The 27,222-nt window shown below is 38.3% G+C and overlaps 1 protein-coding gene across 1 annotated transcript; it reads right to left on the bottom strand.

The window, feature by feature from the left end:
* Positions 1-801: 801 nt before the first annotated feature.
* LOC140227050 (TLC domain-containing protein 2-like) lies at positions 802-15,625 on the bottom strand. The gene is made up of 4 exons (XM_072307483.1): positions 15,438-15,625; positions 9,077-9,159; positions 2,102-2,184; positions 802-1,300 (listed from the first exon to the last, which is right to left on the bottom strand). The coding sequence occupies exons 1-4, from the start codon at positions 15,623-15,625 to the stop codon at positions 911-913; spliced, it is 744 nt and encodes a 247-aa protein (XP_072163584.1). The 3' UTR covers positions 802-910.
* Positions 15,626-27,222: the final 11,597 nt, after the last annotated feature.

The following is a 27,222-nucleotide window of genomic DNA, read 5'->3' as shown; positions in this document are numbered from 1 at the left end:
TCTCTTACATTTTAATTCAAATAGATCAGTCATGAGTTCGTTTTTGCAGAAATGCTCAACATACCTGTATGTTTTTACTGTAAAATATGCTGCTTTTTTTTAAGAGTGTAATTGTGTCGAATATCTGTAATGAATTTCATAGAATTGTAGCATTACACATTGTCCCACAGAACAAATGCTTTAGTTGCATACTAGGCTTTTCTGTCACATGTTATAATAAATAAATAAAATTGATGTATTCTTTACTTCTTGTCAAACAGCATCTAGAGTACTGAACCCGCACCCTGATTTGACCTTAGTGATCATCTGTAGGATTTGGTGACCTCTAAGACACCTAATGTTGTGGCAAAGCCCTTTCCTGATCCAAATTCTTTTATCCCTTGTAACTGGCTCAAAGTTGTTGAATACTAGTGCCACTGCATAGATGGTATAATGTTAATTTGGCGAAAGGAGACTAATCAATTCACTTTTTTTTTTGTTAGTTTACTCTTCAGCAGGGTCTACAGTATGGGTCACAACTGGACACGAGCACCTGGGCACCATTTCTTAAAACTCTTTACAACTACTGTTTCCATGGCAACAGCCATGCAGCAACCAATCAGATGTTAGTTTTTGAGACACTACCATAGTGACTGTGATCTCAGCAACATGTTTCATTGTACGCTCCTTTATGAAATGGGCACCCGGTCTGTGCATAATGAAAATTTGGGCTAACTTTAATTTTCCTTTCTATAGAATTAAATGCTCTGCATACTTTCCAGATTGAGGGAGAAACAGAAGAGTTGTAAGTCAAAGCTGAATTATATCACATACATGAAGAATTGATTGGAAGCATAGTGGATACCAACATTGGATAAATATGTTATTCAGCCATGCAGTGTAGTATACGCCTGTTGACGGCGACCCGCTGCTACGAATCCATGATGTCGACGTCGTGCCTGGGGGTCGCGCTCTTGCGGAGGTAGTCGCTGAGGATGAGGCGGTAGAAGAGGATCTGGTTGATGACGAAGATGGCGCCGAGGGTGAAGGGGCCGGTCTTGCGGATGATCGGCGGCACGTCCTGCGAGGTGACGATGACCCAGACGCAGAGGAACCCCATGGAGCCCGAGCGGCACACCACGTAGGTGAGGACGTTGAGGGCGGCGTTGATGCGGTAGACGATGTCCTGCTTGGAGTAGCCGTACATGAGGAGGAGCTGGCGAGCATGCAGGAAGATGGAGTTCAGCTCCAGGATCATGGCGATGTTGATGGTGGCGTAGAGCTGCCGTAGGGAGAGGATGGTGAAGCACAGGAAAAGAACCTGCAGAAATGCCAGAGAGAGACAGACAGACAGACAGATATAAATCATATCACTCAACATTACTTTCAAGCAGTATGGACATTTCCAGTTTCTTACATAATGTGATTCAAAACTCTGACTACAAGTTTAACAAATGTTTTTTTAAAATACAACCAGGATCATTTCATCATCTTTTCTCAATATGGATGTTGGTGTGTTACAGCTAGACGACACCTCATGGTCAACACGGCATTTGTTAGGATCTAGAAGTGCTTTAGATAATAAATTATGTCTATAAAACTCACAGTCCTCGAGATATGTTTGAGAACACAAAATCAAAACCCTCAACTTCCTCAAAGCAAATGGATCAATTCATTAACCCCTGTACTGGCAGATCCAGTCTTACCAATTATCAGTCTTGACAATCAAAATTTCAAAGTTGGGCATGCACATGCTACTGACATTCAGCTCATGATGTACTCCTATAAGTTTGATGCAGTATATTTGTATCAAACCACCTCTGTAATATACCATGTTTCTATGGATCTTTCCCTTGTTGTTCTTAATCTGTCAAAAATTAGTCACAAAAGTCATTAAACAAACCAAAACAAAATTAGTTTGAAATGTTGGTCATCTTACCAACAGATGGTGGGTGTGGAGAGGCCACAAGATAGATATGTTGTTATTTACCACTTTGATGGTAACTTGATTTGAGGTCTAGTATGTCATACACAAAATGTCATTAATCTTATAGTTTTCAATTTGTCAAAATTAGTCACAAAAGTAATAAAAAATAAAATTTTGAAACTTGGGTCATCTTACCACCAGATGGTGAGTGTAGAGAGGCCAAGAGGTAGAGAAGGTGTTATTGGACATCAGGTCGAGTGTGTCGTACATAAAGTAGCCTGGGGTGGAATCACACAAAGGAAACATATTAAACAGAAGATCCGATGGCTGTTTTAGCACATAATATGTACATAACTTGTTGTTACAGATCACTTTTCCCTTTAATGTACAGAGAAAAGTTGATTTTTCTAGTAAAGAAGAAAAAGCACTTGAAACATGCAATCAAAGAAGCAAAACTCAATTTAAAAAGGGACAAAGTTTGGAAACAGCATGGTTATATGCATATCAAAGCACACACTAGGCGCGGTCAGACTGGCAACAGATCGAGAAGTTTAAGATCGCGAAGTTTTGGCCATTGGTACGCGCGCAAGCAAGAGTGCGCCGTCCGATGGCTAGTGATTGTGACGTAACAATGCACATCTGTACATGACAATGGCCTCGCACTTCGGAGGCACCGCCCGCAAACAGATCGAGAAGTTTCGCGGGAAGTTTCGCAGGAAGTTTGCGGTCACACTGGCAAAACTTTGAGATCTTAAAGATCGCGATCTTAAACTTCGCAATCTTTTGCCAGTCTGACCATGCCTTATGAGAACTTTTTAACCCATTCCATACTGAATTCTGAAATGCCCATAGACTCAATACACAGGTCACCAGGTTCCCATACGAAATGGGTTAAATACACAACATTTCTTAACAATGATTCTGCTGCCTCTTTTTACTACCTGTCAAAAATGCAATATCATTCATCTAGACACTTTGCCTGTAGATGGGCACATGATTGGTCCTAGCCAAAGTCTATTATTATAGGGATTTCAAAATTCTCACAGACAGGTTAAATTCTTTGCAAGATAAGAAACAAAAAAGAAAAGGTGGTTTATGACACAATTTCTCTCTTACATAACCATATTTTATATCTTCCATTCCAGCAGGATTTCATGCTAGCATAGTATTGACACACAGCTGGAAGTTATTGTTCAAATCTCTTTCATTCTTTTTACTCTTCATCACTTGAAGATGATTTTGTTTTCTCTGCAGCAAAACTCTTGTGTATAAAATCAGCACTCATTCCAACTGGAGTTTGATCAAACCTGTCACTTTGTAAACATGGAATCTTAATCTCATTTTTTTTTGTTGATAAAATGCAGTTGCTTCAATCAATCATCTCCATTAGCAGAGGGACCCATACAGCCTCTATCTTCAAAACACCTTCTCAGCTAGCACAACCAGAGATTGTGACCTAGCATCAGACTGATCAATTTATACACATTTATGTATATGAATATCATACAAATATTCTCAGGGAACAAGGTGACAGCTGATATAGCAAGTAAATAGGATACTTGCCATCGAAGGACATGCAGGTTGTATTACAGCAAAGGCATTAATAACAGAACGTAGCGCTTGACTGATAGCCTAAGTTTAGTCATAAACTTGAAAGGATGAAATCTGAAAGAAATAACCAGTCAAATGGCCTGAAATGCACTTTCACTATCTTTTTGATTTAAACCTTTGTTTTTCATTTTTATTTCCATTCATCTGTTGAGTGTGTGTGCTGGTGTGTGTATGTGTGTGTGTGTTGGGGGGGGGGGTGGGGTTGAGGAAAGGCATGAACGTTATAACCATACACTTGACAGGGCACAACATCATTAAGACATGGCTTCAGAAACATTGTTTGCTTCTTTTCTTCAACCCATTGAGGATGGACTGATTTTGCTGCAACATACATTTCCCACAGACACCTGCCCAAGTACACTCGGGACTCGTCCTCAACAGGTTAAAATTTATGTGTACATACAATTCAACAACGACATACTGTATCAATGTGGTATAACATTTAGATCATACAAGTTTCGTAACATGAGAGTTTATAAGTATACCCTAACTACTGGAGGTCACACTAAGATACAACCATGAAAGGTTTTTTTTTTTTTTTTTTTTTTTTTTGCGTTATTTGTTTGGGTTAGTACACTTTATGCTTTGGGATTTTAACATGATAGAGCTTCCTTCATCTGTACTAATTGAATGCAAAGATTTGTTTGAGTACTTCCAAAGAGGTAAAAGGGACTGTAAACATGGAATGTTGCAATGCTGCAAATGTCAATGCTCTATTAGAAAATATGAAAACAATGACCAACAAACAGATTTGGAAATATTTAATTTAAAAAAAAAATTATAATTTGCAAAAACAAACAAGGTCATTAAAATTGGCTCAATGCTTGAAAGATGAAAAAAAAATTTGAAAGTTTCCACTTTCTGATATTTATGACTTCAAACTGTGAGCCATCAGTGCAACAACAAATTAATTTTTATGTTCTTACAGTGTAATGCTTGGCTACTGAAAGAAATACAGATTAGCTGGTTAGTTACACTGTAGATATAAAGATTGCATGCACCCTTCCTTGTTGAAAGGTTCTTGCAAATTAGTCTGCCCCATTCATACATGGATATAACCATGCACAGTGTAGCTTGATGGTCACACACCATTCACCATTCACATCATTGAAGTTTGCCTCTCCCGCCCAAACATGATCTTGTTATCTTTACGTCACATCACTGTTAAGTACTTGTACATACACCTGCAATGATTAACTAGATACTCGACCCGTGTACAAGTAGGTTGTGTACACTGGTTCCTCTCAGTAGATGCATTACTTCAGTGATTTGTAAAATAGTTCTGTTACTCATTCATTCGAACATCTGTTCCCTAATACTCTTGATATTTACCAGACATATTTTCATTATATCACATCTGCTTTTGTTCATATAGAGACCACATAGGGAGGAATGCGGTCATTGTCAATATTGGGGAAAAAATAAAGTAGAATAATGTACTGTACATCAAATAGTCACAGAAACTTTCAATGCCGACTGTTGAATTGAATCGTAGACAAAAGGGATTTTGCACATCATGCTGGTACTTCAAATATTACAGTGAACTATCAGATGATCATATTTCAGTGCTGACATACAACGTATTTGAATTCAAATGAGGCTCTTACCTTGGTACTGCTTTCATTGAGCAATGATATCAGGTTGCAATGTTCAGCATGAAAATTATATGGAGTCTCGATATCATTAAGGAGGTTCAAGCCCTGTATTTCCAACTGGCTATTAAAACAGTGAGCTCTGTACAATAAATTTCTATGGATGGATGTAAAGGAATTCTGGCAGAGCATTTGTGCCTTTGATGATCAGAGTTTGAAGCCACCGCCTCTCTGCAAGGAATCTAAAGATTCATTCTGAATTTTAACGTAATGTCAGGAATATTCTGCTTGTCAATTCATCAGTATTTAATAAATGAAATGTCACCTAATGTTGAAACAGACAGGAAATGTAAAGTCAATCCCATTAACAGAAGAATAAATCAGAGTTGTGTGTTGTTAAAGTGTTTAAAACTGCACCCTCCTTAGATGCAAATTTTTTAACTTTTTCCACTTAACACAATAAACAAAACTGACACTTTGCTTGGGTTGCAGCTAACACCAGTAACTGTAAACTTGGTGCAAATATTTTTTACTGTTTATATCCCAACCAGCTTCAGTAAGTTCATATTGAATTCAAGAGTCACTCAAACATCATTGCAAGCTACAAACAGAGATTCTCATTATTAAACTTTGTACAGATAATCTAGAGCTTTGATAAATGAGGGGGACTTTAAAACATGATATCTAATATTTGGAAGCAAACAAGAAACAGAAACCAATACTCAAGGATCACACCCACAAATATCTTGAACCCCCAATTGACAGAAATCAAACAATAATGAGCACACTGCAACCAATCTCGTTTCACATCAAGCGTGTGTTGTGATGCCCAAAACAAAGTGACTGGGATACACTCATAATCAAACATGCATTGCTGACCCACATTTAAAGGGTACATACAGTACACTCCGTTACACTGCAGTTTTGGTCGAATGCAGATTACAAGTCTGTGTCTCAGCATTCCATCTGATATCAACTTGAGCATCATTATATTCAAACTATCAATGCTACAAGAATTATCCTTTAGAAGTGCCCAGAGAAACTTTATAATTATTATGATATTGGTACAATGTATCTTTCATTCAGCATTTTTCTTGCTTGAACATAGCCTATAGATGTATTTTGTACACAAAACATTCTTTATATTTCGCAATTTCATCTATCCGATCAATTGACAAAAGGGCATCTTTTGCATGCTGCCTCTCTGCACTGGAGATAGCTAGTATTGTGGGATATTTCTATATTTATTAAATCAAATTTTGCAACTTTGATTTTCAAAGACTATTTCCTTTCATTCTATTTATTCAGTTATTACATCACTCACAATATTCAATACTTTTTGAAACAGAGGATGGAGTATTAAGGAAAGACATTTCTTACAACAAAGCAACATTATCAAATCCAAAATATAGTACTTGGAAGGGCCCAAAATTCATCTTCCATCATTTGGAATTTCCTTCAAATAAATTGAAAGGGACTACAAAGAAACTTACCTGGCTGACGTGATTAAAAGTGCAGAATAATTTTGAAAATCTGTACATTTGCCAAGTCTACAACTTTAGGGACTCCAATGTGGCCAGGGTGCAGGGCCCGCTGAAGGGCCGCGGAAGCTCTATGGTTGTATCTATGCACTCTGGTGCTAACTTAAGACATATTTTGATACATAAGGCCCGAATTCACGAAGGTGGTACAATTGAAACCATGGTTTAAACCGTAGACAAAGACCGTAGTTTTGTATGAGGCACCACATGTCGCATGGCCTATTTCGTTACGGAATCAGTCATTTTGTCATGTTAACATTTCGTAACGAAATGAACATTACGTCGACGAAATGACTGATTTTGTAACTAAATAGATCATGCCACACTTGGCGCCCCATGCAGAGCTATGGTCTTTGTCCATGGTTTAAACCATGGTTTCAATTGTACCACCTTCGTGAATTCGGGCCATAATAACAATTTTATGTTGGGTGGGAGAAAATACATCTTGTGTGGGCGAGTGAGAGGCTTTGAGAAAATGGCCTCAAAGCGGGAATCTCCCACCTTAAGCAGGACAGTTGGAGTCTCTCCTTAACTTCTTTATCACAGAAATGTCACTTAGTGTACTAAACAATTGTAATCTACACCAATTACACCTATCAGAGATTAAGGACTGCAAACAAATTCTTGGTAACTTTGATACTGAGGAGTTAATCCTTGAACCGCTAACTTGAGATAACATCAACACTTAGCAAATCTACAGTTTACATGCACATCTGCTTTGAATCAATATTGTGAAACTTGTATGCAATAGCGACTCAAAGAGTTGGGATAAATTACATCATCTTTTTGCTTCATTTAAATTCCTACTCTGTCCAAGATGCATCTTTAAAATTCTGATTTTTTCCTCCTTCCACTTGTTTGAATGATCCTTGATCACTGCACAGGAGAACTCAGGCATTATTTGCTCTACTACACAGAAGTATTTTGTGTAGACCTTGAACAGTGTATGTCATGTTTACCATGATCAGTATTCTTTAGGTTATCATATCTGTTCAAATGATACAATTGTGCAACTTGGAGAAAAAACTGAATTTTCTCCCTCTCCAATACAATGAATATTCATGTATATACTCTGTAACCTTGGCTCTGCTTGGCTAGTGTAGAGGGTGTAATAATTATGATGATCAAATGGTCAGTGCTGATTATATACAGTGCAAGTCTTGTTCCAAGGCCAACAGGAAAATTGAAATGCAAGATTTGGCACAGTCAAGTTCTGTATTGCCCATGGGAATTATACAAACAGTTGAATGTGCATGTATACTTCTGGTGCATACATTACACAGCCAACGAAATTATTCTGTACAAACAAACAAACAAACAAACAAACAAAAAATGTGTGCTACAACCTTCATCATCAGCTGTGAACATTGTCATTCAATAATTAAAAGCCTATAATACAACTGACTGGTCATCTCATATGGGGGGGGGGGACAGCAACATTTAAACAATTTTGTGAAGATATAAGTTTCAAACGAGTAGTTATTACATCTTTCTTTTGTGAAGGTATTGTGTCCACAAAATATCAAGGACATGAAAACCACAACACTTTAGCAAAGGATAGAGTCATGATTTATGATGATGATGTCATTGAGTCACAACTTGCCATACATGCATTTATAGTTTGTACATAAAATCTTGAAATTTCCTACTTTTTGTTGAAAAGCAATTACACCCCAGTCTTAAATCCTAATATATCTGACTTTACATTAGTTTGGAGTTATTCATCCTGGAATAACATATGTTCTAAACTTTTTAGTTCAAGAATTGCACTTTTGTCACCTTTTTTTTTTTTTTGTAGATGATTAATGGAAAACTGGGAGGTGATTATATTGTCAGCTCACTATTTGCATATTATGTTCATATCAACTGTTCAAGAACTGTTTTGCAGAAATGTGCAAATCTTTAAAATTTCACAACTTCCTAACTCTTACTCTGATTTTGATCAAACTTTCACTGTTATGCTTGTCATTTTTTCTTTTCTTTTCAGAATAACTTTTAGTCCATAATTCCCCTTACACAATTAATCCGTTACTGGTGAATCTGGAAACAACTATTTCCACATTCTAACTTGACTGAGGCTACTGTGGAACATACATGAACTTTTTCATGGGCTGACCTATTTCTTTTGCCCAAAATTTGTGCTAATGTTGATATGATAAACAGTAGAAGTTCACACTGCACAAAAACTCCTGAAGTGCTGAAAGGGTTGAGCAAAATGCAAACTACTTGTACGATAATATTGTACAATCAGCTTCAAACTTCAAACACATGACATTCCTGGCGGAAATATGAACATGTGACAGTATCGTCACGGTCAACGTTCATAGTAACAAACAGACTTCCTCTCATGGCCTAGTTAGTCCATGACAGGAAATGCGGTAAACCTTGTTTGGCATCTCTTAGAATGTTTGAATAGGAATACTCACCGCCAGAAAGAGCTATGATGACCTCAGAACCCAGGGTGTAGCCATTGACCAAGTCTTCTTGTAATTCTGGGTTGGAAAAGAAGCTAGATCATGGAAAGAGATGAAACAAGCAACATGATAGATTTAATAAGAAATAATCAGTTAATTACAGAGTGAATGAAAGAATGAATACTATGAACAAAAGAATATGTGAGAACATTACATGTAGTTTTTTTCTTCAAATTCATGGCATAAAGCAAATATGACGTAATTTCATATATTTCTCCTAGAGAATTAACAGACTTGGGGGAAAACAGTAACATAAGATAGGATTAATGAAAGCATTTCCACGAAAACAATATATGTATTTTCTTTCAAATTGTTTTGCTGAACTAAAACATGAAATACACACAATTTTGCATATTACCAATTTAAAGTATTCGATAGCAAAGGATAATTGATCTGATGTGAAGATTTGTGAAGAGCATGGATGAGACTTGCTGATATGAATGTCTCATTAAGCTTCTTTCCTAACTCCCCATGCTCACAAATTTCAATGACTGCTAGAATTTAGTTTTAGAATTGCACTAGCCAGTTTTTTCATCAGATTACAATCGCGTTGGTTTGACTTGGTTTGGTTTTAATTTTTGCATATTTCAACATTTCACTAAAAAATAACATTGCTGATTATTTTTCAACATTACTGACACCAGAATATACGATGTAAACAGAACTAGCAGATTTCTTATCAACAAAGACTACAATCAATGTCAAATGAAAGGAATATTCATGAAGGGAAAATGCAACACAATGCACATCGTAAGCCTAGATGCTTGAAATGACGGTGGCCTGAGAATGGGGTAGTAGAGCATTTGAGAAATAATAGCAGTAAACCTCTTTGTACATATTCTTTTCTTTCATTTTAGTTCAGTTGTGGGGGGGGGGGTTGTTTTATTTTCTGTTCTTTGTTAAATTTTTCCTCTTTCCTTTTTTTTTTTTTTTTTTTTTTGGGGGGGGGGGGGGGGGGTAAATGCCCCTGAGATGTCTTCACAGCACATGAAAACAACCTGCTTGTAAACAACATTTATACACAGGGCTACCAGCACTGAACAGGGAGTGTGAGTGAGAAAAGAAAAGGGTGGTAGACAGGCTCTTTTATTATCATGAAATGGTGTGCAATCAGGTGTGTACCCAAACAGTGAGAGGAAGAGAACATGATAAATGGGTGAAGCTATGGACTTGGCAGCCCTACATTGTACACATGGGACACAAAGCATGACAGTGGTACCTCACTGGCCTCAATCAAGGCTACATTTTCGTCACAGATTGTCTATTTTGCAGATGACTGGCTACTATATAAGTACTTTTGACCTGGATTTGAATAAAACTCAAACTGATGCACTAACATTCCCCTATGAAAATGCTGATAATACAGAATGCCTATACCACTAATACAGAATCAATCATACCACTGACCAGGGCCCATCACACATGGTGCAAGGGGGGGGGGGGGGAGGTCGCACGTCTGAATGCGATCTGTGGAGTGTCTTCGGGTTAAAAAAAATAAGAAATGACAAACCATCATCAACCAAATCTCAGCAAACTGCACTTTACACATATCTCAGGGATTGCTTTTAAACAGGAAAGAAACATGTTTCTTTTTAACCCATTGAGGATGAGTCCCAAGTATACTCTGCCGAGTATACTCAGGCAAGTGTCTATGGGAAATGCATGTTGTAGCAAAATCAAACCATCCTCAACAGGTTAACTCTTGATGTGCCACGTTCGCACCTCCGACTCAGTCGACGGCATGCCAACTTCGCATATTATTCCTCTCAAACGCACAAACCCGCCCAAACTGATCGATAAATTGCCGAATGCCACAGTACAATGAAAGTGTTTCTCACGATTATGTTCATCTCGTCTATAGCTTGCATTTTATGTGGTGATTGACTAACAAGCAGTGTTTCATACTGGATATGCCTGTAAATTCTAAGTTTCTGTCACTGCTTTGTGCGCAAAAGTCATATCATATTTATGATAAATGTAGCTACTGCGCATTTGAAAGAAAAGCAACTACATATTTGTCAAAGAATTTACATCGATGCCAAGTTTGGCATTTTCTCTACAAATTTGCTCACTTCCTCTACTATTCAACATAAATCTATCCAAGTTATATAGATTTGAAAAACAGAATGTCTTCTCAACGCATGCCTATGTTGGTGTCTCAGAATAACGTGGCACACGGTGGGTTTCCACCATGGCACATAAAAGTTAAAGATGCCTTCCCTTCGGGGGTCTCCACTTTTCATTCATCACTGATGTTTTTGATTATCCATTTCTTTGATAAAAGATTTCAAACTAAAAATCATTCTTTCCTGATATGGCTTTGACCTATAAAAATGAAAAACAAACATTGAGAAATGTGGGGACATTGCCATCAAGGGTTGCTGAAAATCATTGGTTTTTTACTTGTCATCTTTTGTTGACAGGATCAATTCCTGCTGGTTCCTCCCCCCCCCCCCCCCATGTTTGTTAAAAATGTACTTGAGCTGTTGTGATCTTACAAATTTCATTTGCACAGAGGGCCTTCAGACAGAATGAAGAAAACTCACACACATCACATCTTCCCTTCTGCTTCATAATCTAATATTGCTCTCATTTAAAATCAAAGCTTCTTCCACCCTCTATATTTGACTTTCATATAATGCTGTACAGTGGACTTTCTCACAACAGAATGGTTCTTTCACACCTCTGCTGCCTTTCTGGTGAAGCTTCAATTGGGATCACTAGGTGACAGATTAAGAAATCACAAAATGACATTCAGAAGCCACACAGCTATCGCTGAGCATGCTATTGACACTTTGGGTGGTCAACAACAAAGGGAAGGATGAAGCCTGGATAATTGACTTGGGAACCTACTTTTGGTCAAGGAAGGTCAATTTAATATAAAGAGATCTGGATCAGGAGGACTAATCCTACTTTGAATAGGGACTCTGTATGACACATTTATTGTCCCTCATCTCTTCTCCAGTGATCTCAAATGCATCACTCTGAAATAATCACTCAGCTTCAGAAAGTTCTTAGTCAACAAAAGCTAGCCTGTTGTTTAAAGGGGAAGGCTAGTAACTGATCAGTGGGAATCAGTGGAAATGCTGGGAGATGATTGTTCCAATCCTTATGGGATTCATTCAAGAGTTCATTGTATATCTATTGATGTGTGAAAATGATTTGCTTCAGAATGGTCTCATATTCAAGTAATGTGCAGTTTAATGCTTCCAGGTTAGCGTCCCTGGTCAGTGACGGAGCATTAATCTGCACATTACTTGAATATGAGACCGTTCTGAAGCAAATCATTTTCACACAACAATAGATATACAATGAACTCTTGAATGAATCCCACAAGGATTGGAACAATCATCTCCCAGCATTTCCACTGATTCCCACTGATCAGTTACTAGCCTTCCCCTTTAATCATGACTTTATCTACAAAGTTCAAGGCAATGTGGGTAGAACTTATACCAGGTCCAGCATTTCATTCAAAAGGAATCACAGGGTAAAATGTATACAGATATTTCTTGAAAACAGAATAAACTAGGTAAGTTATTGGACTCTACAGGTTTTTCCATATTTTCACAAAGCAGGAGTATCACCTCCACAAGACTAGTTTAATTTGATAATTTTCTGATTTTCTTGAAACTTCCACTATTCTGTTCAAGTTATTCTTCATTGGTTCTTTGATCCTCTAAGACCCCGTTTACAGTGCGAGGCTCGGCCGCGGCTCAGCCGCGGCCGTGCCCAGCCCCGCTTCAGTGTAAACGCGCAAAAGGCCAAATGCGAGGCCAAAATTGGCCTCGCATTTGGCCTCGCTCTGGAGGTGGTCTCGGCCGTGGCCGAGCCGCGGCCGAGCCCGGCCTTTTCTTGGTGTAAACGCAAACTGGGCCAAATGCGCGGCCAATTGCGCGGCCAATTTTAGTCTGGCTTCCAAACCCTCTGCATGTATATTTTGCTATTCAGAATATTTACCCCCTCAACGTCGAAAACTAGTATAGTTTAAGGTGGTTTTGTCCTGCAAAGGATTCTTTCCTTCGGCAAAGGCCTTTGCCCGAACGGCGACTTCGTCGCCACGGAATTCATTTGGCAAAGGGTCTGAAAACCAGACAATACCAAATTGCATTTGTTTACAAGCAGAGCGCCACTACGACAAAATATTGAAAGGTTTGAATCAAAAGCGCGGCCGAGCCCGGCAGTGTAAACAGACAAAATTGCGGGGCCCGGCCTCGCAATTGAGGCTGGGCTCGGCCGCGGCTTGGCCGCGGCTCGCCCCAGCCCCGCACTGTAAATGGGGTCTAAGTCAATGGGACTATGGAGTCAAATTGCATTTCAAACAATAGGGGAATGAAACCTGAAAATACATGTGGATTGAGTAAATGCATAATAATGGTAGAACACATCATTGGAAGTTTGAGGAAAACTGAACGATATATTCAGAAGTAATGAACTTTTAAAGAGATAGGCCCTAGTCTTGGTTGAGACCTAACTTCAGGTTTCTAACATTTTTTTTTTTTGTGTGTGTGTGAGATAATGAGAAACCTCTTATGAAATATGAAAGAGCATGTAATTCCAAGAGGGATTCAACATTTATTTCATGAAAATCGGTTTTGAAATGGCTGAGACATCCAAAGCAGAGCAATCCTAATAAAAGGTGGGTCCCACCATCCCTTTGTTTTACTTTGTTTTTGGATGTCTCTGCCATTCCTAAACCGAGTTCCATTAAATAAACTTTGAATTCCTCTTAGAATGGTATGCTCTCCATTATTTCACAAGTGGTTTATTGGTATCTCATGAACAGTTAAAAGCCTAATCCTCATCTCTACCAATACTATACCATCAGTTTAAAGTTTTGGTGCTGCTATTACTAGATGAAAAGACTATACTACAGATTGGGATGTATGGATAACGATATAAAGAAATATATATATATTTTTAATCACAATATCCAATTTCTGTTTTTCATAAAAAGTACACATTCCCTCAACTTGTTACTGATTTTATCCTGTATGGTAAGGGTAATATCATTCTCCCTGTTTTCTAAAAGAGGCAAGTCAAGATTTTTCTTTATATTTTCTTTGAAATATTTTCTATTTATATGCAAATACATGAACTGTCGTAGACTTCTCATCCAGCGAAAAATTTTAAAAATTCATAACTTTTGCATCGATTGTCCAATTTTCCTCAAACTTTCACTGATGTGTTCTACTAATATTGCTGCATTCTCTCAATCCTTATGTTAATGAAGGTGAACTTGTCCTTTAAACTTTTGAACGGATTGTCATATTTTCCACAAACTTTCACTGATGTGTTCTTATAATATTGCTGCATTCATTCAAACTGATATCGACATGTTCATTTGCGTTTCATTCCCGTAAAAGGGAAACGACAGCCAAATACACAAGTACAATAGCCGACAGCAAAGAACACAGCCACAGAACAATTCCTGCATGTCTCCTTGTCTTGTACTGGATTACATTTCAATGCTTCATGTCTACTGTTTGCCAATGCGGAGCTGTTTGTATATTGGGGGGGGGGGGGGGGAATAGGGAGCGGCAGAGCGTGGGCGTGAGGTAGTTTGTCTACTATTGTAGACATCATAAAAAAGGCCAGGTCACATTCTGGGTGACCTCCACCCAACCCATGATTCGCATGAAGAATATGTAGGCTGAATGTGTTCACACCATATTACAGGGCAATTATGTACCTTCTAATTCCTCCCACCCCCCAAATACTGGTTAGTGAGAATTAAAGGTTAGAGTAAACTCAACATGCCACAGATTAGGGCAAAGGGTTAGTCATTAGGGTTATGATTTTGGGGTTAGGGTTAGGATTAAAGGTTCAGGATTAGCATTTAGGGATAGGGTCAGGGGGAGGGTCTGGGGTAATTGTCCTATTGTATGTCCAGGGGTATTTGAACTCCCCAGAACCATTCACACATATCACATGCGAATGATATGATTGCATTGGTAATACTAAATAGTGGAATGATGTCAACATTTGCTATTCCGTTGCCATATAATTGAACGTTTCAATGTAATGTGAAACGAGTAAATTTTATCGCCAATAATACCGTCATAAGACTGAAGAGAGCTGCTGTTAGTGTTAAACACAAAGCAAATGAACACATGTTTTGTCAGCCGCATTTCGAATGACAGCATAGCTGTAAGCATTGAAAGAGCAGTCCTGGCTTAGGTACTAAATCATTCCACCTCTGTTGAAAAAGAACAACCAACACTATACTAACAGTCAGCTCAGTAACCCCTCAACACGTACACGGTGATAGATGCATAGATGCAGGGCCGCTCAGGCGAGGGAGATAACCACTTACCAGTACGTGCCGTATATTCCGACAATCAGGGCGTGGACAAGCGAACACATCGCGTTGCGCCATTTGTGTCGATTTTTGTCGGCATATTTCGCGGGTGGCGAGACATAATTCAGAGACTTGTTCAGACAGAAGAAGCCGAAAAACGACAAGCACGAGGTGGCTATGCTGACATCCGAAAGGATCATCATTTTCGAAATCGAAATGTCTTGCCCCGCTCCGTGCTGTTCCGGATGGAAGATGGTCATATTCCCACGCAAATGTTATGTAACGGAGATTGATGATCGCTGATCGCATGAGACTAAACTTCCGCGCCCGGACGGCAGTAGACGGGACGGGTGCTTTGATATCTGTCTGGCACTGGTCTGGGAGAGAGCAACGGGTGCACACCGCGTCTCTCCCCTGTTCACACTCGATCGCACACTCTCGCCTGACATAGATTGTTCGGTTTAAGGTCAAAGGATGGCGTGATCCATCGGACTCGCTGTCAGAACTGGACTGAGTGAAGTTTCCGAAATTTCGATGCAGGAAAGAGTCAAAGGGTGTTGCAAGAGAGAGTCAAAGGGTGCCGCAAGAAAGTCGAGTTGCAATCAGTTACAAGATTTGCGATTGATTTTGGGGAGTTGCAATAGATTGAAACCTTCTTGCAACATCCCCTAAGTAACAAAGTCAGATTTTGGGCCTAACCTTGATTGACCGTCCGCCCGATCACGATGCTTTCTGAGTATTGTATCTATAGGAGGGTGCTGAATCTGAATCTAATCCTGGATGATGCAACTCTTTCATTCTTGAGGACTTTTTTTTTTTAGATATAAAAAGGGATTAAACAGTTTTAGCTTGAGGTTTCCAACGTTTTACCGATGATTCCCTCCCCCTTTTTTTGTAACAGATAATGAACATCCTTCTATCTAGCATACAATTTCAAGAGGAATTAAAAGTTTATTTCATGAAAATCGGTTTTGAAATGACTGAGATATCCACGACAAAAGGGATAAAGATGGGACCCACCTTTTATTAGAATAATTTTTCTTTGGTTTGGATATCTCAGCCATTTCAAAATTGATTTTCATCAAATAAACTTTGAATTCCTCTTATAATTATCTTCCAAAAAGTAAAAGCTGAATTCTTTCACACTGCAACACAACTGCAAGCAATACTATAATTCATCCCTTCAAGATGGCCGCCAAAAACATTAAATTTCCACATCTTTCCTAATAAATGGTGAACAAATATAAACGACATGTTTGTTAAATTATGTCGGGATAATGATTAGATAATATACCACCATCGAGATTTCGGAGGTTGGGTATCAAATTTTGCTCCAACATTGTCCAAGTTCATCGTTTGACCATGGAGCTACTTTTGGTAGCTCCATGGTTTGACTGCCGGCAACCAGGGTTAACCTGGTAGTAGTGTCGGTGGCCGGAAAGCAGTAGATCACAGGTTCGAGTCCCGTGGTTCCTTTTTCCCGACATGTTTGTTAAGTTACAGATCAGCAGTTGCGATCTTACAAATTTGATTTGTTAGAGGGAGACAAACTGAAGAGAATTCACGCCTCAACCTTCGCCCCTCTACTACTCTGTTGCTTTCATTATTGTGAACCATGTGAACCAAGGGTTACGGATAGAATACAACCTTCTTGTAGATAGTTCCGAGCACGATTGGAAATATATGAAATGAAATGATCTAGGTCAGGGGCCGCAGAACGTTTTTTTTTTCTTTTTCGTTTTTTTTGTGTGTGTGTGTGTGTGTGTGTGTGTGTGTGTGTGTGTGTGTGTGTGTGTGTGTTGGTGTTGTGGGGGGTCTCTTCGGGGGAGGGGGGGGGGGGGGCTCCTTACCCGTACCCCCTTCCGCTGCGCCTGTCCATGTGAACATAACCTAGAAACTAAGCTGAGAAGTCTGCATTTTAATGGTGGTCGAAATACTTTAGTTCTTGATGTAATGATGGTTTTCTTGCTTCACAACACGATGTAATTATATGGATTAAACAAAAATCCGGCATGTGCATTAATACAGTTAAAAGTTGAAATTTTACTTCTGCATTGATAATCAATATCATGATAATGATTAACATTTGGAAGAACATATATCAGAGTACATACCTAATCTAGATTGATTGGTTGATTGACTTTACTTCATCACGGATAAAAGCCTGTTTTCACCTGTTTGCTGGTTTTGTGTGTTTTTTTAAAACAAAGTAACAATGAAAAAGATGTGATCAGAACGTGTAACACGAAAAGTTTATGCAATAAACAAAATAAATCAAAATGAGAACTGGAGAAAAGGATAACAAACAGATATATACAGAGATATGAAAAATGGGCAAGTATATGCCACAATGCAAATAGGTTAAAAGGTTTCAAAATAGCTAGTAGACTAACGTTTAATGAGACACGGGGTGGACAAATGAAACGACGAGAAAAGAGTGCAACTAAAGGAGGCAGAAAGATCAGTTTCTGTAGTATTGAACTATAATTGAAACCCTCGAATCTACAATAATGAATATGAACACATTCTATAGCGAACAGCGGGGTTTTCGTCTTATTTCGCATGAATACAATATTATCGTTAACAGTTTCTCACTATTGCCTCTTTAAATCAATCACTCCCGATACAAAGAGAATGACAATCTCTTCGATCACTCTTCACGAAAAGAGCAGCAGATAACACTACTGTACCAACACAAAAGGGTTTGATGCACCTGTTTTGTGTTCACTGCGCACCTTGACAACGTACCTCTTTGGGGGCCCCCGGGGGTGCGCAAAACTGGTATGCGGTCGCTAATTCGCTAATAAGTTCCTATTCTCCTACTAGTACAATGTATGTGTCTATCGCGAGTGTGAACTTGTTGCTTGTGCGAAAACCGCAAACTTTCCCACAGTATCAAAACTTTTGCGAAACTCGAGGATCATGGTTGCTTGCTGTTCAGTTGTCGTTTAGGTAGGTAACGGTGTCAAATGATACAAAAAATCGACAAAATATTTGTTGTTGATTTGATTGATGCGCATACTACATCTCTTGATTACTATGAAGATTTTGGTAGTAATCGCTAACTCAATTTTTATCTATGACGGTCGGTGAGTGTTGTGGTGTGACGTTGTGTAGCCCCACGCATCTAGTTCGATGGGAGTTTTGACGAGTTCGTGCATTGCATTGCCATTGCCATTGGACGCGGACATATATAACGCGAAAATCGCCTATGTAATGACATTGTTTTTTTATCAGCTGCCTATTCTGTATCCAACGATTAACAGCCGCAGTGCACAGTGCTCACTTAACGTTAAACTATTTTTTAAAATAGATTCTGAATAACTGGAATGGATTCTAATCATCACTGATCATGTTGAACTGTAAACTGCACTGTGTTCTGTGTGGGTCTTCTTGACCAACGTCATCGATTCTCATTAATCTAGACAATGGCAAATGCATATTCGACTATAACTACACGCAGCCGCTGTCGCGAAGTGACGCGGCTGCACCTGTATTCCTTCGCAGACGTTGTCATTTTTCAGCGTGGTTGTGCGACTCCTTCATGAATATCTTTATCGATCATGGAAAACTAAAATACAAGGAATTATCGTAATCTATGATAATCATTCAATAATCGGTATGCGATTTTTTGTTTAATTACGTCAAAAACTCACCGAAATTTGTGGCTGAAATCAGGTCTGTAAACGTCCTTATTGCTTCACTCCTCATCTGCGTGTTATTTGAATGGCATTCACTCTCGTATACTACAACGTACAACGTAGGTAGTTGGAGAGCTAGAGGGCGCCTCTCCGACTACCTACGTTGTACGTTGTAGTATACGAGAGTGAATGCCATTCATAATAACACGCAGATGAGGAGTGAAGCAATAAGGACGTTTACAGACCTGATTTCAGCCACAGATTTCGGTGAGTTTTTGACGTAATTAAACAAAAAATCGCATACCGATTATTGAATGATTATCATAGATTACGATAATTCCTTGTATTTTAGTTTTCCACGATTGATAAAGATATTCATGAAGGAGTCGCACAACCACGCTGAAAAATGACAACGTCTGCGAAGGAATAGAGGTGCAGCCGCTGTCTCTACAGCGGCTGCGTGTAGCTAATTCGACTAGACATCATCATCAGTGTCGGACATCAGATCATTTGTGACCCTGCACCTCAAAACCAACAAAAAGTCGCCAGACATGGATTTTTAGTTCATTAAAGGACAAATTCTAAAAGAGTTAAGAGTGGACTTTAAAGGATATGTACAGTTCTGGTTGAGGTGAGGATTTAGCTTTTAACATTTTGCAAGATATTCAGAAACCACTCTATGAGATGTCAAAGAGCATGCAATTCTAAGGGGTATAAAAAGTTTATTTGATGAAAATCTGTTTTGAAATGGCTGAGATATCCAAAAACACGGTGAAACAAAGAGATCCTAATAAAAGGCGTGGCCTGTCACCATTTATTATTTTATCACTTTTTTGATATCTCAGCCATTTGAAAACCAATTTTCGTCAAACGTTGAACCCTTCTTAAAGTCGCATGCTCTTTCATATTTCATAAGAGGTTTCTCATTATCTCACTTAGGAATTTTCAAAACATGAATCCCCACCTCAACCACTATTTATGTACAGTCCCTTTAAGTTTTTGAATACTGTAAACTCAAACGGACTCTCCTAACCTGTTTAACCCGTTGAGGACGGTTTCATTTTGCTACAACACGCATTTCCCAAAGACACTTGCCCGAGTATACTCGGGACTCGTCCTCAACGGGTTAAATATTGAAAAGAAAACACATCACATAGTTGACATAGTTTCTACTGTGCCTATGGAAAAATGTTTGCTAAGAAGAGAGGCTCTAAAGTACACGGTCTATCTCAAGTGCTTCATCTTAATACCAAGCCGTGCTAGCTGTCTGTGCAATAAATGGGACAAAAAGATGTAAAACTCCGCAGCAGCAACAACAACAATGAAGAGATTGTCGTAGTAAAGCCGAAATTGATTGTGCTTTGTATCCATGACTACGACCAACTTTCAAAGCAATAGCATCATCCTTTATAGAGTTGATAGTGAAGAGTGTGTAGAGAGCTTTTGCGAAAGGAAAAGGGAACTCTAAGTCTAAGACACACCTAATCACACTATTCTACAAAAAAAAAAGTGTAGGAAAACTGCTAAAAATGCAATTTCCCATTCATTCTATGATCCTAAACTTTACCATATAAATGTAGAAGAAGTCTTGCTCTTTCAGAAAATATGAAAAACTCAAGATTGACTAGGTTGACCCATTTCACCTATTTTGAGTCCTGACACAAAATCATTGTGTGCGACTTTTTGTTGGTTTTGTGATGCACAGTCACGTTTAGTCAAGCTATAAATAAGCCTAATGGTCTAGGTAGTCTAGACTAGTTATGATTTGCAAATAAATGTTCAATGCTAGAGAACTGCGTCTAGTCTAGATCTACATGTACAGGTACAGTACATGTACATAAACTATCCCTGATCTGGCCTATGATAGATCTGAAGCTGTAGTATTTGTTCCTCTCTTAATTTAGTCACACTCTGACTTGGTCTTATCCAGACAGTTTCAGGATCAGGCATTGTGTCACTCTGACTCTGAGTCTGATCTTTTTCTTTTTAATATTTGTGTTTTTTTTTTCCCTCATGAAAATGCAAGAATGATGTCTGACTGTTAACCTTTTACATACACTACTTACTGTTTATACACTTACAACTGTAAAGCAAAAATGCCAAGGTTTGACCTCCCCTTGCCAAGATTCAATCGCACACAAATGCATAGGTTTTACATGTAGCAGGTGGTCGAATTTTGGACGGCGTTATGATCGAATCATGGGCAGCTTGCTTAACACTTATTGTATTCTGTTTACCAATGTCTTCTTGTTTACCTAATTTTTTTTAAACACATTTTATTTACTCTTTTTTTTTTTAGCTGAATGTTGTCAGTGAGAAGGCAACATGATCAGAGAGTAAATGATGTCGTATTGTTGTTGAGACGTACACTGTAGGTCCATAGAGATTGTACTACTACTTGATATACATATTATAAGTGCAAAGGAGGTTGTCGGAAGAAAGATAAATTTTGGGTTTGGAATTTGGGAGTTGAAATTTGAGGGTTGAAATTTGGAGTTAAAGGCATAATTTACCATTTGCAGATGAAAGTAAAATGTAGTTCTAAAATGTGAGTTAGGGATAGAAACAACCAATTTGAAAATTTTAGCCAGTATAATCAATGTTAAGTATTGTTGAATATACAAAATGTGAAAAATAGTTATAGAATTTAAAATGTTTCCAGACTAAACCGTCTACAGTTACGGTTTAATAAGAAAAATAGTGATATCTCCTTACATTCTACTTGTAGGCTTTATTGCAAAAATTCTATTTGGAAGGATGTTTTGTGATGCAACTGACCTACACATAATCTACATACTATGCATCAAAAGTGATATCTTGAAAATTAAACAGGACCTTTAAAACTTGAATAAGTTGAAGTTGAATTAAATGCAATGACACAAGCACTTGGTGATGTAAACTCTGCTTTTACCAGAAAGTTTGTAGAGTGTACAGTACATGCCATTCACTGCCCATCCATTCATAGTGTATGCATACATGGTCATGATCCAGCAACAGTCTTGTTGTAAGTGCTAATTTGCTGGGATGTGTACTGATTAGATGCTAGTGACTGTGTGTAACATTCTCTTAGCCTTTATGGGCAAGTTATTAAATCAATCATGTGTATGAATGCTGACCTGTAATGTAAAATTGTTACCTAGTTGCAAAGGAAGGAAGGAAGGAAGTTTTTTTTTGTCAGGATTGGTTTGATTATTTGTCTGATTACAAAATAACTTCAAAAGTTGTGAATGGATTTGAATAAGACATACAGGAAAAGTCAATAATGACACAAGCAGCAGATGATTAGATTTTGGTAGTGATCCAGGAATTTTTAGGAATTTTTGAAGGATTTGTTTATATTTTAGCAAATAGGGTCAATGAATACATTGTGGGAGTTCAAGCTGTGCATATTTGAGGTTTGCATAGTTATACATGCGTACTAAACTGCGTGCTCTGCTCAAGGAGCTGCACAGCTGACGAGGTTTAACACAAGCTTCTAAGCTTTTGGTTTTTTTTTTTTTAACACATTGGGGGAAATTGGGCAATGTTCAGCATGTGTGTATGGTGGGAACGAGCTGCTTGGTGGAGGTGTGTGCTCTCAGAGTGTTTTTCTAGTTCTATATCCAATCTCCTCAAATGTTGTAAAAGCTGTAAATGAATTCATTTTTTTTTTCCTAGGGGGAGATTGGATGTCTTCTTTTCCATGTTAATCTGCATCCTTCAGTCTTAAAGATTCTAACTGATATCAGCCAGTTTTTGTCTGTTTTGACAACTTCATGGAAATTTCACCCTGCTCTTAGTGAGAGAAGTGAAGTGGGTTCCTTTAAAGGTGCATAGTCCCAGTAGTGTAGAGGGCGCTGTTGATGACACTGCCGATCACCGTTAGCGTTAATACGAAGATTGCCAAAGTTGAGCTGTCATCAAGAGTAAAGCGCGTAGGTGTTGCTAAGTAACATTGCCTTTGTTGTCTTCTCTGCGCATCATGCAGTCTGTAGTAATGCCAGGGTGCGTGCATATATTTATGACATCACAAAAGAAGTTTGCTAAAGCTGTCATCTCCTCACCCGAATCATGAACCGAACTGTGATCGGACCACTGGCTACAGTGGATCGGACTTCTTCGGACTCGGGGAAGTGGGCCACAGCGTAAGTGCTAAAGAGGAGTCGATAGCGTAGGTCTCTATAGGAAACTTGCACCATGCACCCGCATACGCATTTGACTAAACCGCCGGGACCATGTACCTTTAATAGGGTATAGCTCTACTACATGTATACATGGGACCAACAGCTCTTAAAGCTCGAGATCCCCCCAAAAATGAATAAAAAAATGCGAAATTTCAGAATGCCATATTATATCTTCCTTATTTCATATCCGATTTTTGCTATTTTTGTATCATTCTGAAGGAAATATTTTTCTCTTTCTCTTTAATTTTTTTTTTTTTTTTTTGTGAGGGGATGTCCCTCCGAAAGACTTGGTAAAAAAAAAAAAAGTAAGAAAAAAAAAGTGCCTTGGCAAAAGGCACTTCTGCTGGGCTGGGGCTCTAACTCTTACCAGCACTGATGCCTGCAATCCTATCTGTGCAGTGTCACTGCTCAGTTTTACATTACAATTGAGATGCGTGCTTTGTGTGATAGATTATGGCATATTGGTATTTGTTTTGCATCATCCTCTGAATGCCATCTTGTACCAATGATTTTCCTCGCCCGTTATGCTTTTACAATATACGTCATTATTGCCATGAATTTTTGATTGTTTATGTGTAGGGCCCAGTGAACCTTGAACCTTGAATTAGTAGTCCCTTGCAGCAGCTTCAGAAAATCTAACAGGGCCCTGTTTCATAAAGCTGTACGTAAAGTTACACATGACTTTACGAACGACTGGAATATGAAGTGCCAAAATGTGTGCCCATTTTAAAAATTATGTATGACTGTATTCCATGTCAAATACACTTTCAACTGAAAATGTGTGTTAACATGACTGTAAGATGAAATTAGTCATTATCATCTGCAAATTTCAACTTCAATTATATTGAAATTAACAATGAGTAGGAAACCAACTTGGCTTGCCATATTCGTCATTCGTAAAGTTGTGCATAACCAAGGAGTTATCAGACATAAACTCCTTTGCATAACTTTATGAACAGCTTTATGAAACAGGGCCCTGGGATGGTGTGTCGAACAGTGCAGACATACTGGTACAAGAGAAATAGAATTATGTTCATATAGTGGTGGGCAAATGACTACCAGTGCATGATAATTGGTATATTGGTGATGTTTTGATTTATGATGAAATGTGGATTACTTTAAGTCTGTGAAAATAGTCCTACAACACCACCAGTTCAATGTCTTATCCAAACAATAGAAGATTAGAACTCAATTCAAATAAATGTCATTGAAAGTAGAATAACCATAATTTATTTGCTTTTATGTGAAGTAGGTAGGAAAGTCACAACTTTGTGCGGTCATAGCACTATTTGGTTCCCTTAGCAACTTCTTGGAGTGAGAGCCAATCAGGAAGTAGACTTCTTCTCATTTCCATGACACTTGCCATTGTGGCAAGAGTTGCTGTCACAACAACTATCTGATGCATGGAATCCTTAGGATTTAAATGATTTAAAATGATTTAATATGTGACATGGCAATGCCGGAGTGAATTTTATGGCAGATATCTCTGGGAAAATGGTGCCTAAAGCTGTAAGTGGATATAAAAACGAAAACATTATTCACTTTTTTTTTTTTAACTTATGCATTGATTTATGGAGGTATTTAACTACAAATAATTGTATTTTCCTTTTGGAATCTACAGTTGTCAGATACAATTATACATCTCCATCTTCAAAATGTATGCTGTATCCATATCAAAGTCAAGTAATTTTCTCTGTAATAGATTATAAATATAGTCTGGTCATGATCAACCTGCTGTGTGCAGTGCCATCATACAGTGTTTTGTACATGTGGTAGTATTCAGATCACTAAGAATATATTATTGTGGACTATGGTCCAGATAAAAGGTGAAGGGGGGGGGGGGGAGGGAATCCTAAGACAATACAGTCTTTGAGTTAACTTCGAAAACTTTTTGTTCCTAATTTCATTAATTAGGAGTTTATTCAGTAAATGTCTACAACATTTGCAGTCTTTTAGTATCAATTCATTAGTCACTTTATTACAACAGGGAATATTCTGTCCAATTGTAATCTCAAGGCAGTGACATCACAAGGGGGGGGGGGGTAGAAGCAGTAAATAATGGGGGATTTGCTGCAATCAGAACTTTTTACTGCCTTATCCCCATACCACCACACAAAAGACTGTAAAGCGCTACTTTTGTGACGTTATCACCATGCAGCATGCTTGACTACACCCGCTAGCCATAGAGAAGGACTGCGAGAACAATGCGTCCCATTGTTGATGTGTTGAGCCAGCTTTTGTGCCCCGATTCTTGGAGAAAAGAACTCTGGCAAACAAAATAAATTCTGACAAAGTTTCTGTGTGCCTCATATGGTGTATAATGCATGGACATGGAGGAGTTTCTGAGATGTCATGCGTGGTTTCTCTCAATGATGCACGCGATTATAATTGCCACGTCTAAGGATTCTGCTTATCAGAAGGCAGTGAAACTATCATAGCAACCAGTTCATTGACTGAGCGAGACTTTTGGAATGAGAATACCATGGAACTCATACACTTTAGAAAACAGTGAATGATTTTTGAAAGAGCTGCTGCATCAATACCTCACTGTTCTCCTGCTTGAGAGGATATGTGCCATTGTGTTGTACAGATGCATAGGAGGCTTCATACATTGGATTTGTTATTGGTTTAGGCACACGTCTTGATACATATGTATCTTCATGTTCTCGTGTTTAGAAAAGAAGATAGCCTGGCCTGTAAGTTTTGTTGTATCACAGAATGTTTTGAGAATGTTTTCTGAATGCATGATATTGGTGATGGTGAAGTGTATCTTCATGCGAATGGATTACCATGTGCACATTGTTGCATACTTGCCAACTCTACCGCATTTGGCGGTAGACTACCGCTTTTGAAAGATTTTATCAGCATTCAAGCTAGCGCTGCTCGCATAGGCATCCTGGATTCTACCGCTTTCTCAAATGAAAATGTTGGCAAGTATGTTGTTGCATTGTGCATGCTTACAGTGTAAATGAATTTATTGATTAAAAAAAAAAGATATGATATTTCCAGTTATCTATAATGCTTATGGTTGCTAGATTTACTCAAGATTTTTCCCTTCAGAAATAACATACCAGGGCACCTTGTTAAAAATTCTCATTCTCTCTCACTATTTTTGTTATAGCAGTACCATGTATTTTGTTCATGTAGATTAATGATGGTTGACTCTTAATACTCTTTGGATATTTGTGGGGGAAAAAAAAAAATCAAATTATCATCATGAAAAATGCTGATTCTTGTTTAGGTATAGCATGTAAAAATCTGTGATAACACAGGGCAGAAGAATGATATTAAAGATTGATTTTATTACAAATACATGACATATATTGCATTTAAGATGTCAATAGTATGTATGGTAGCCCTACTACATATCGACCACCTTCTTTTAAACTGACCGCGTATAATTCGCGCACTGAACACTTAGTACGCACTTCTCTGCGTGCAAAGCACATAAAAATGGATCGGCTTTGAATGTAGATGAGGATGGTGTGGGAAAACGCGATAATTCACTGTTCATTAATGGTTTTAATCAAGGACAAAATTTCGAATGAATATTTTCACCGAATTGTAATGACAGCACAATGTAATGTCTATGGAAGTTTCTAAAAGGCTTCTAAAAAGCTTCGTACAACACGGTGTTCAATACAACTCGGTTTACGTGCATTGTCAATGCAAAAACAGCGGTCGATCCTAATAACGCGATTTACCGCGGGGAGCTGAAACGAGGCCATGCAAGTTCGTCGGCGATATTTTTGCACTGAAACTTCAAATCGAAAAGGGAACAACGGCATTTGATAGAGCTGGATTTTCTCAATCATGTAGGTCAAGTTTTTTACGTGAATTTCAGTGTTAAATATTCTTATCAAGCAAATAAACATTCGGCGGTCGATGAGTAGTAGGTCCAACCATACATGTGTACTGATCCTGAAAGGGCAAAAGAGTTGTGGAAGCACATGCTTATACATGTATCTGAAAAAAAAAAAACAGTACACATGTGAT

This window comes from Diadema setosum, chromosome 4, assembly GCF_964275005.1.
Source record: "Diadema setosum chromosome 4, eeDiaSeto1, whole genome shotgun sequence".
Lineage (NCBI taxonomy): Eukaryota > Metazoa > Echinodermata > Echinoidea > Diadematoida > Diadematidae > Diadema > Diadema setosum.
Note: the sequence above shows the minus strand (reverse complement) of the source record. Positions and strands in the feature narration are given on the sequence as shown.

Bases quoted from the DNA above. Each gene is read 5' to 3' on its own strand.
- LOC140227050 (XM_072307483.1), bottom strand. From the start codon at position 15,625: ATGATGATCCTTTCGGATGTCAGCATAGCCACCTCGTGCTTGTCGTTT. The intron at 9,160-15,437 runs GTAAGTGGTTAT...TCCATGATCTAG, and splicing joins GGAATATACGGCACGTACTG to CTTCTTTTCCAACCCAGAAT. The intron at 2,185-9,076 runs GTGAGTATTCCT...ATTCCACCCCAG, and splicing joins CATCATAGCTCTTTCTGGCG to GCTACTTTATGTACGACACA.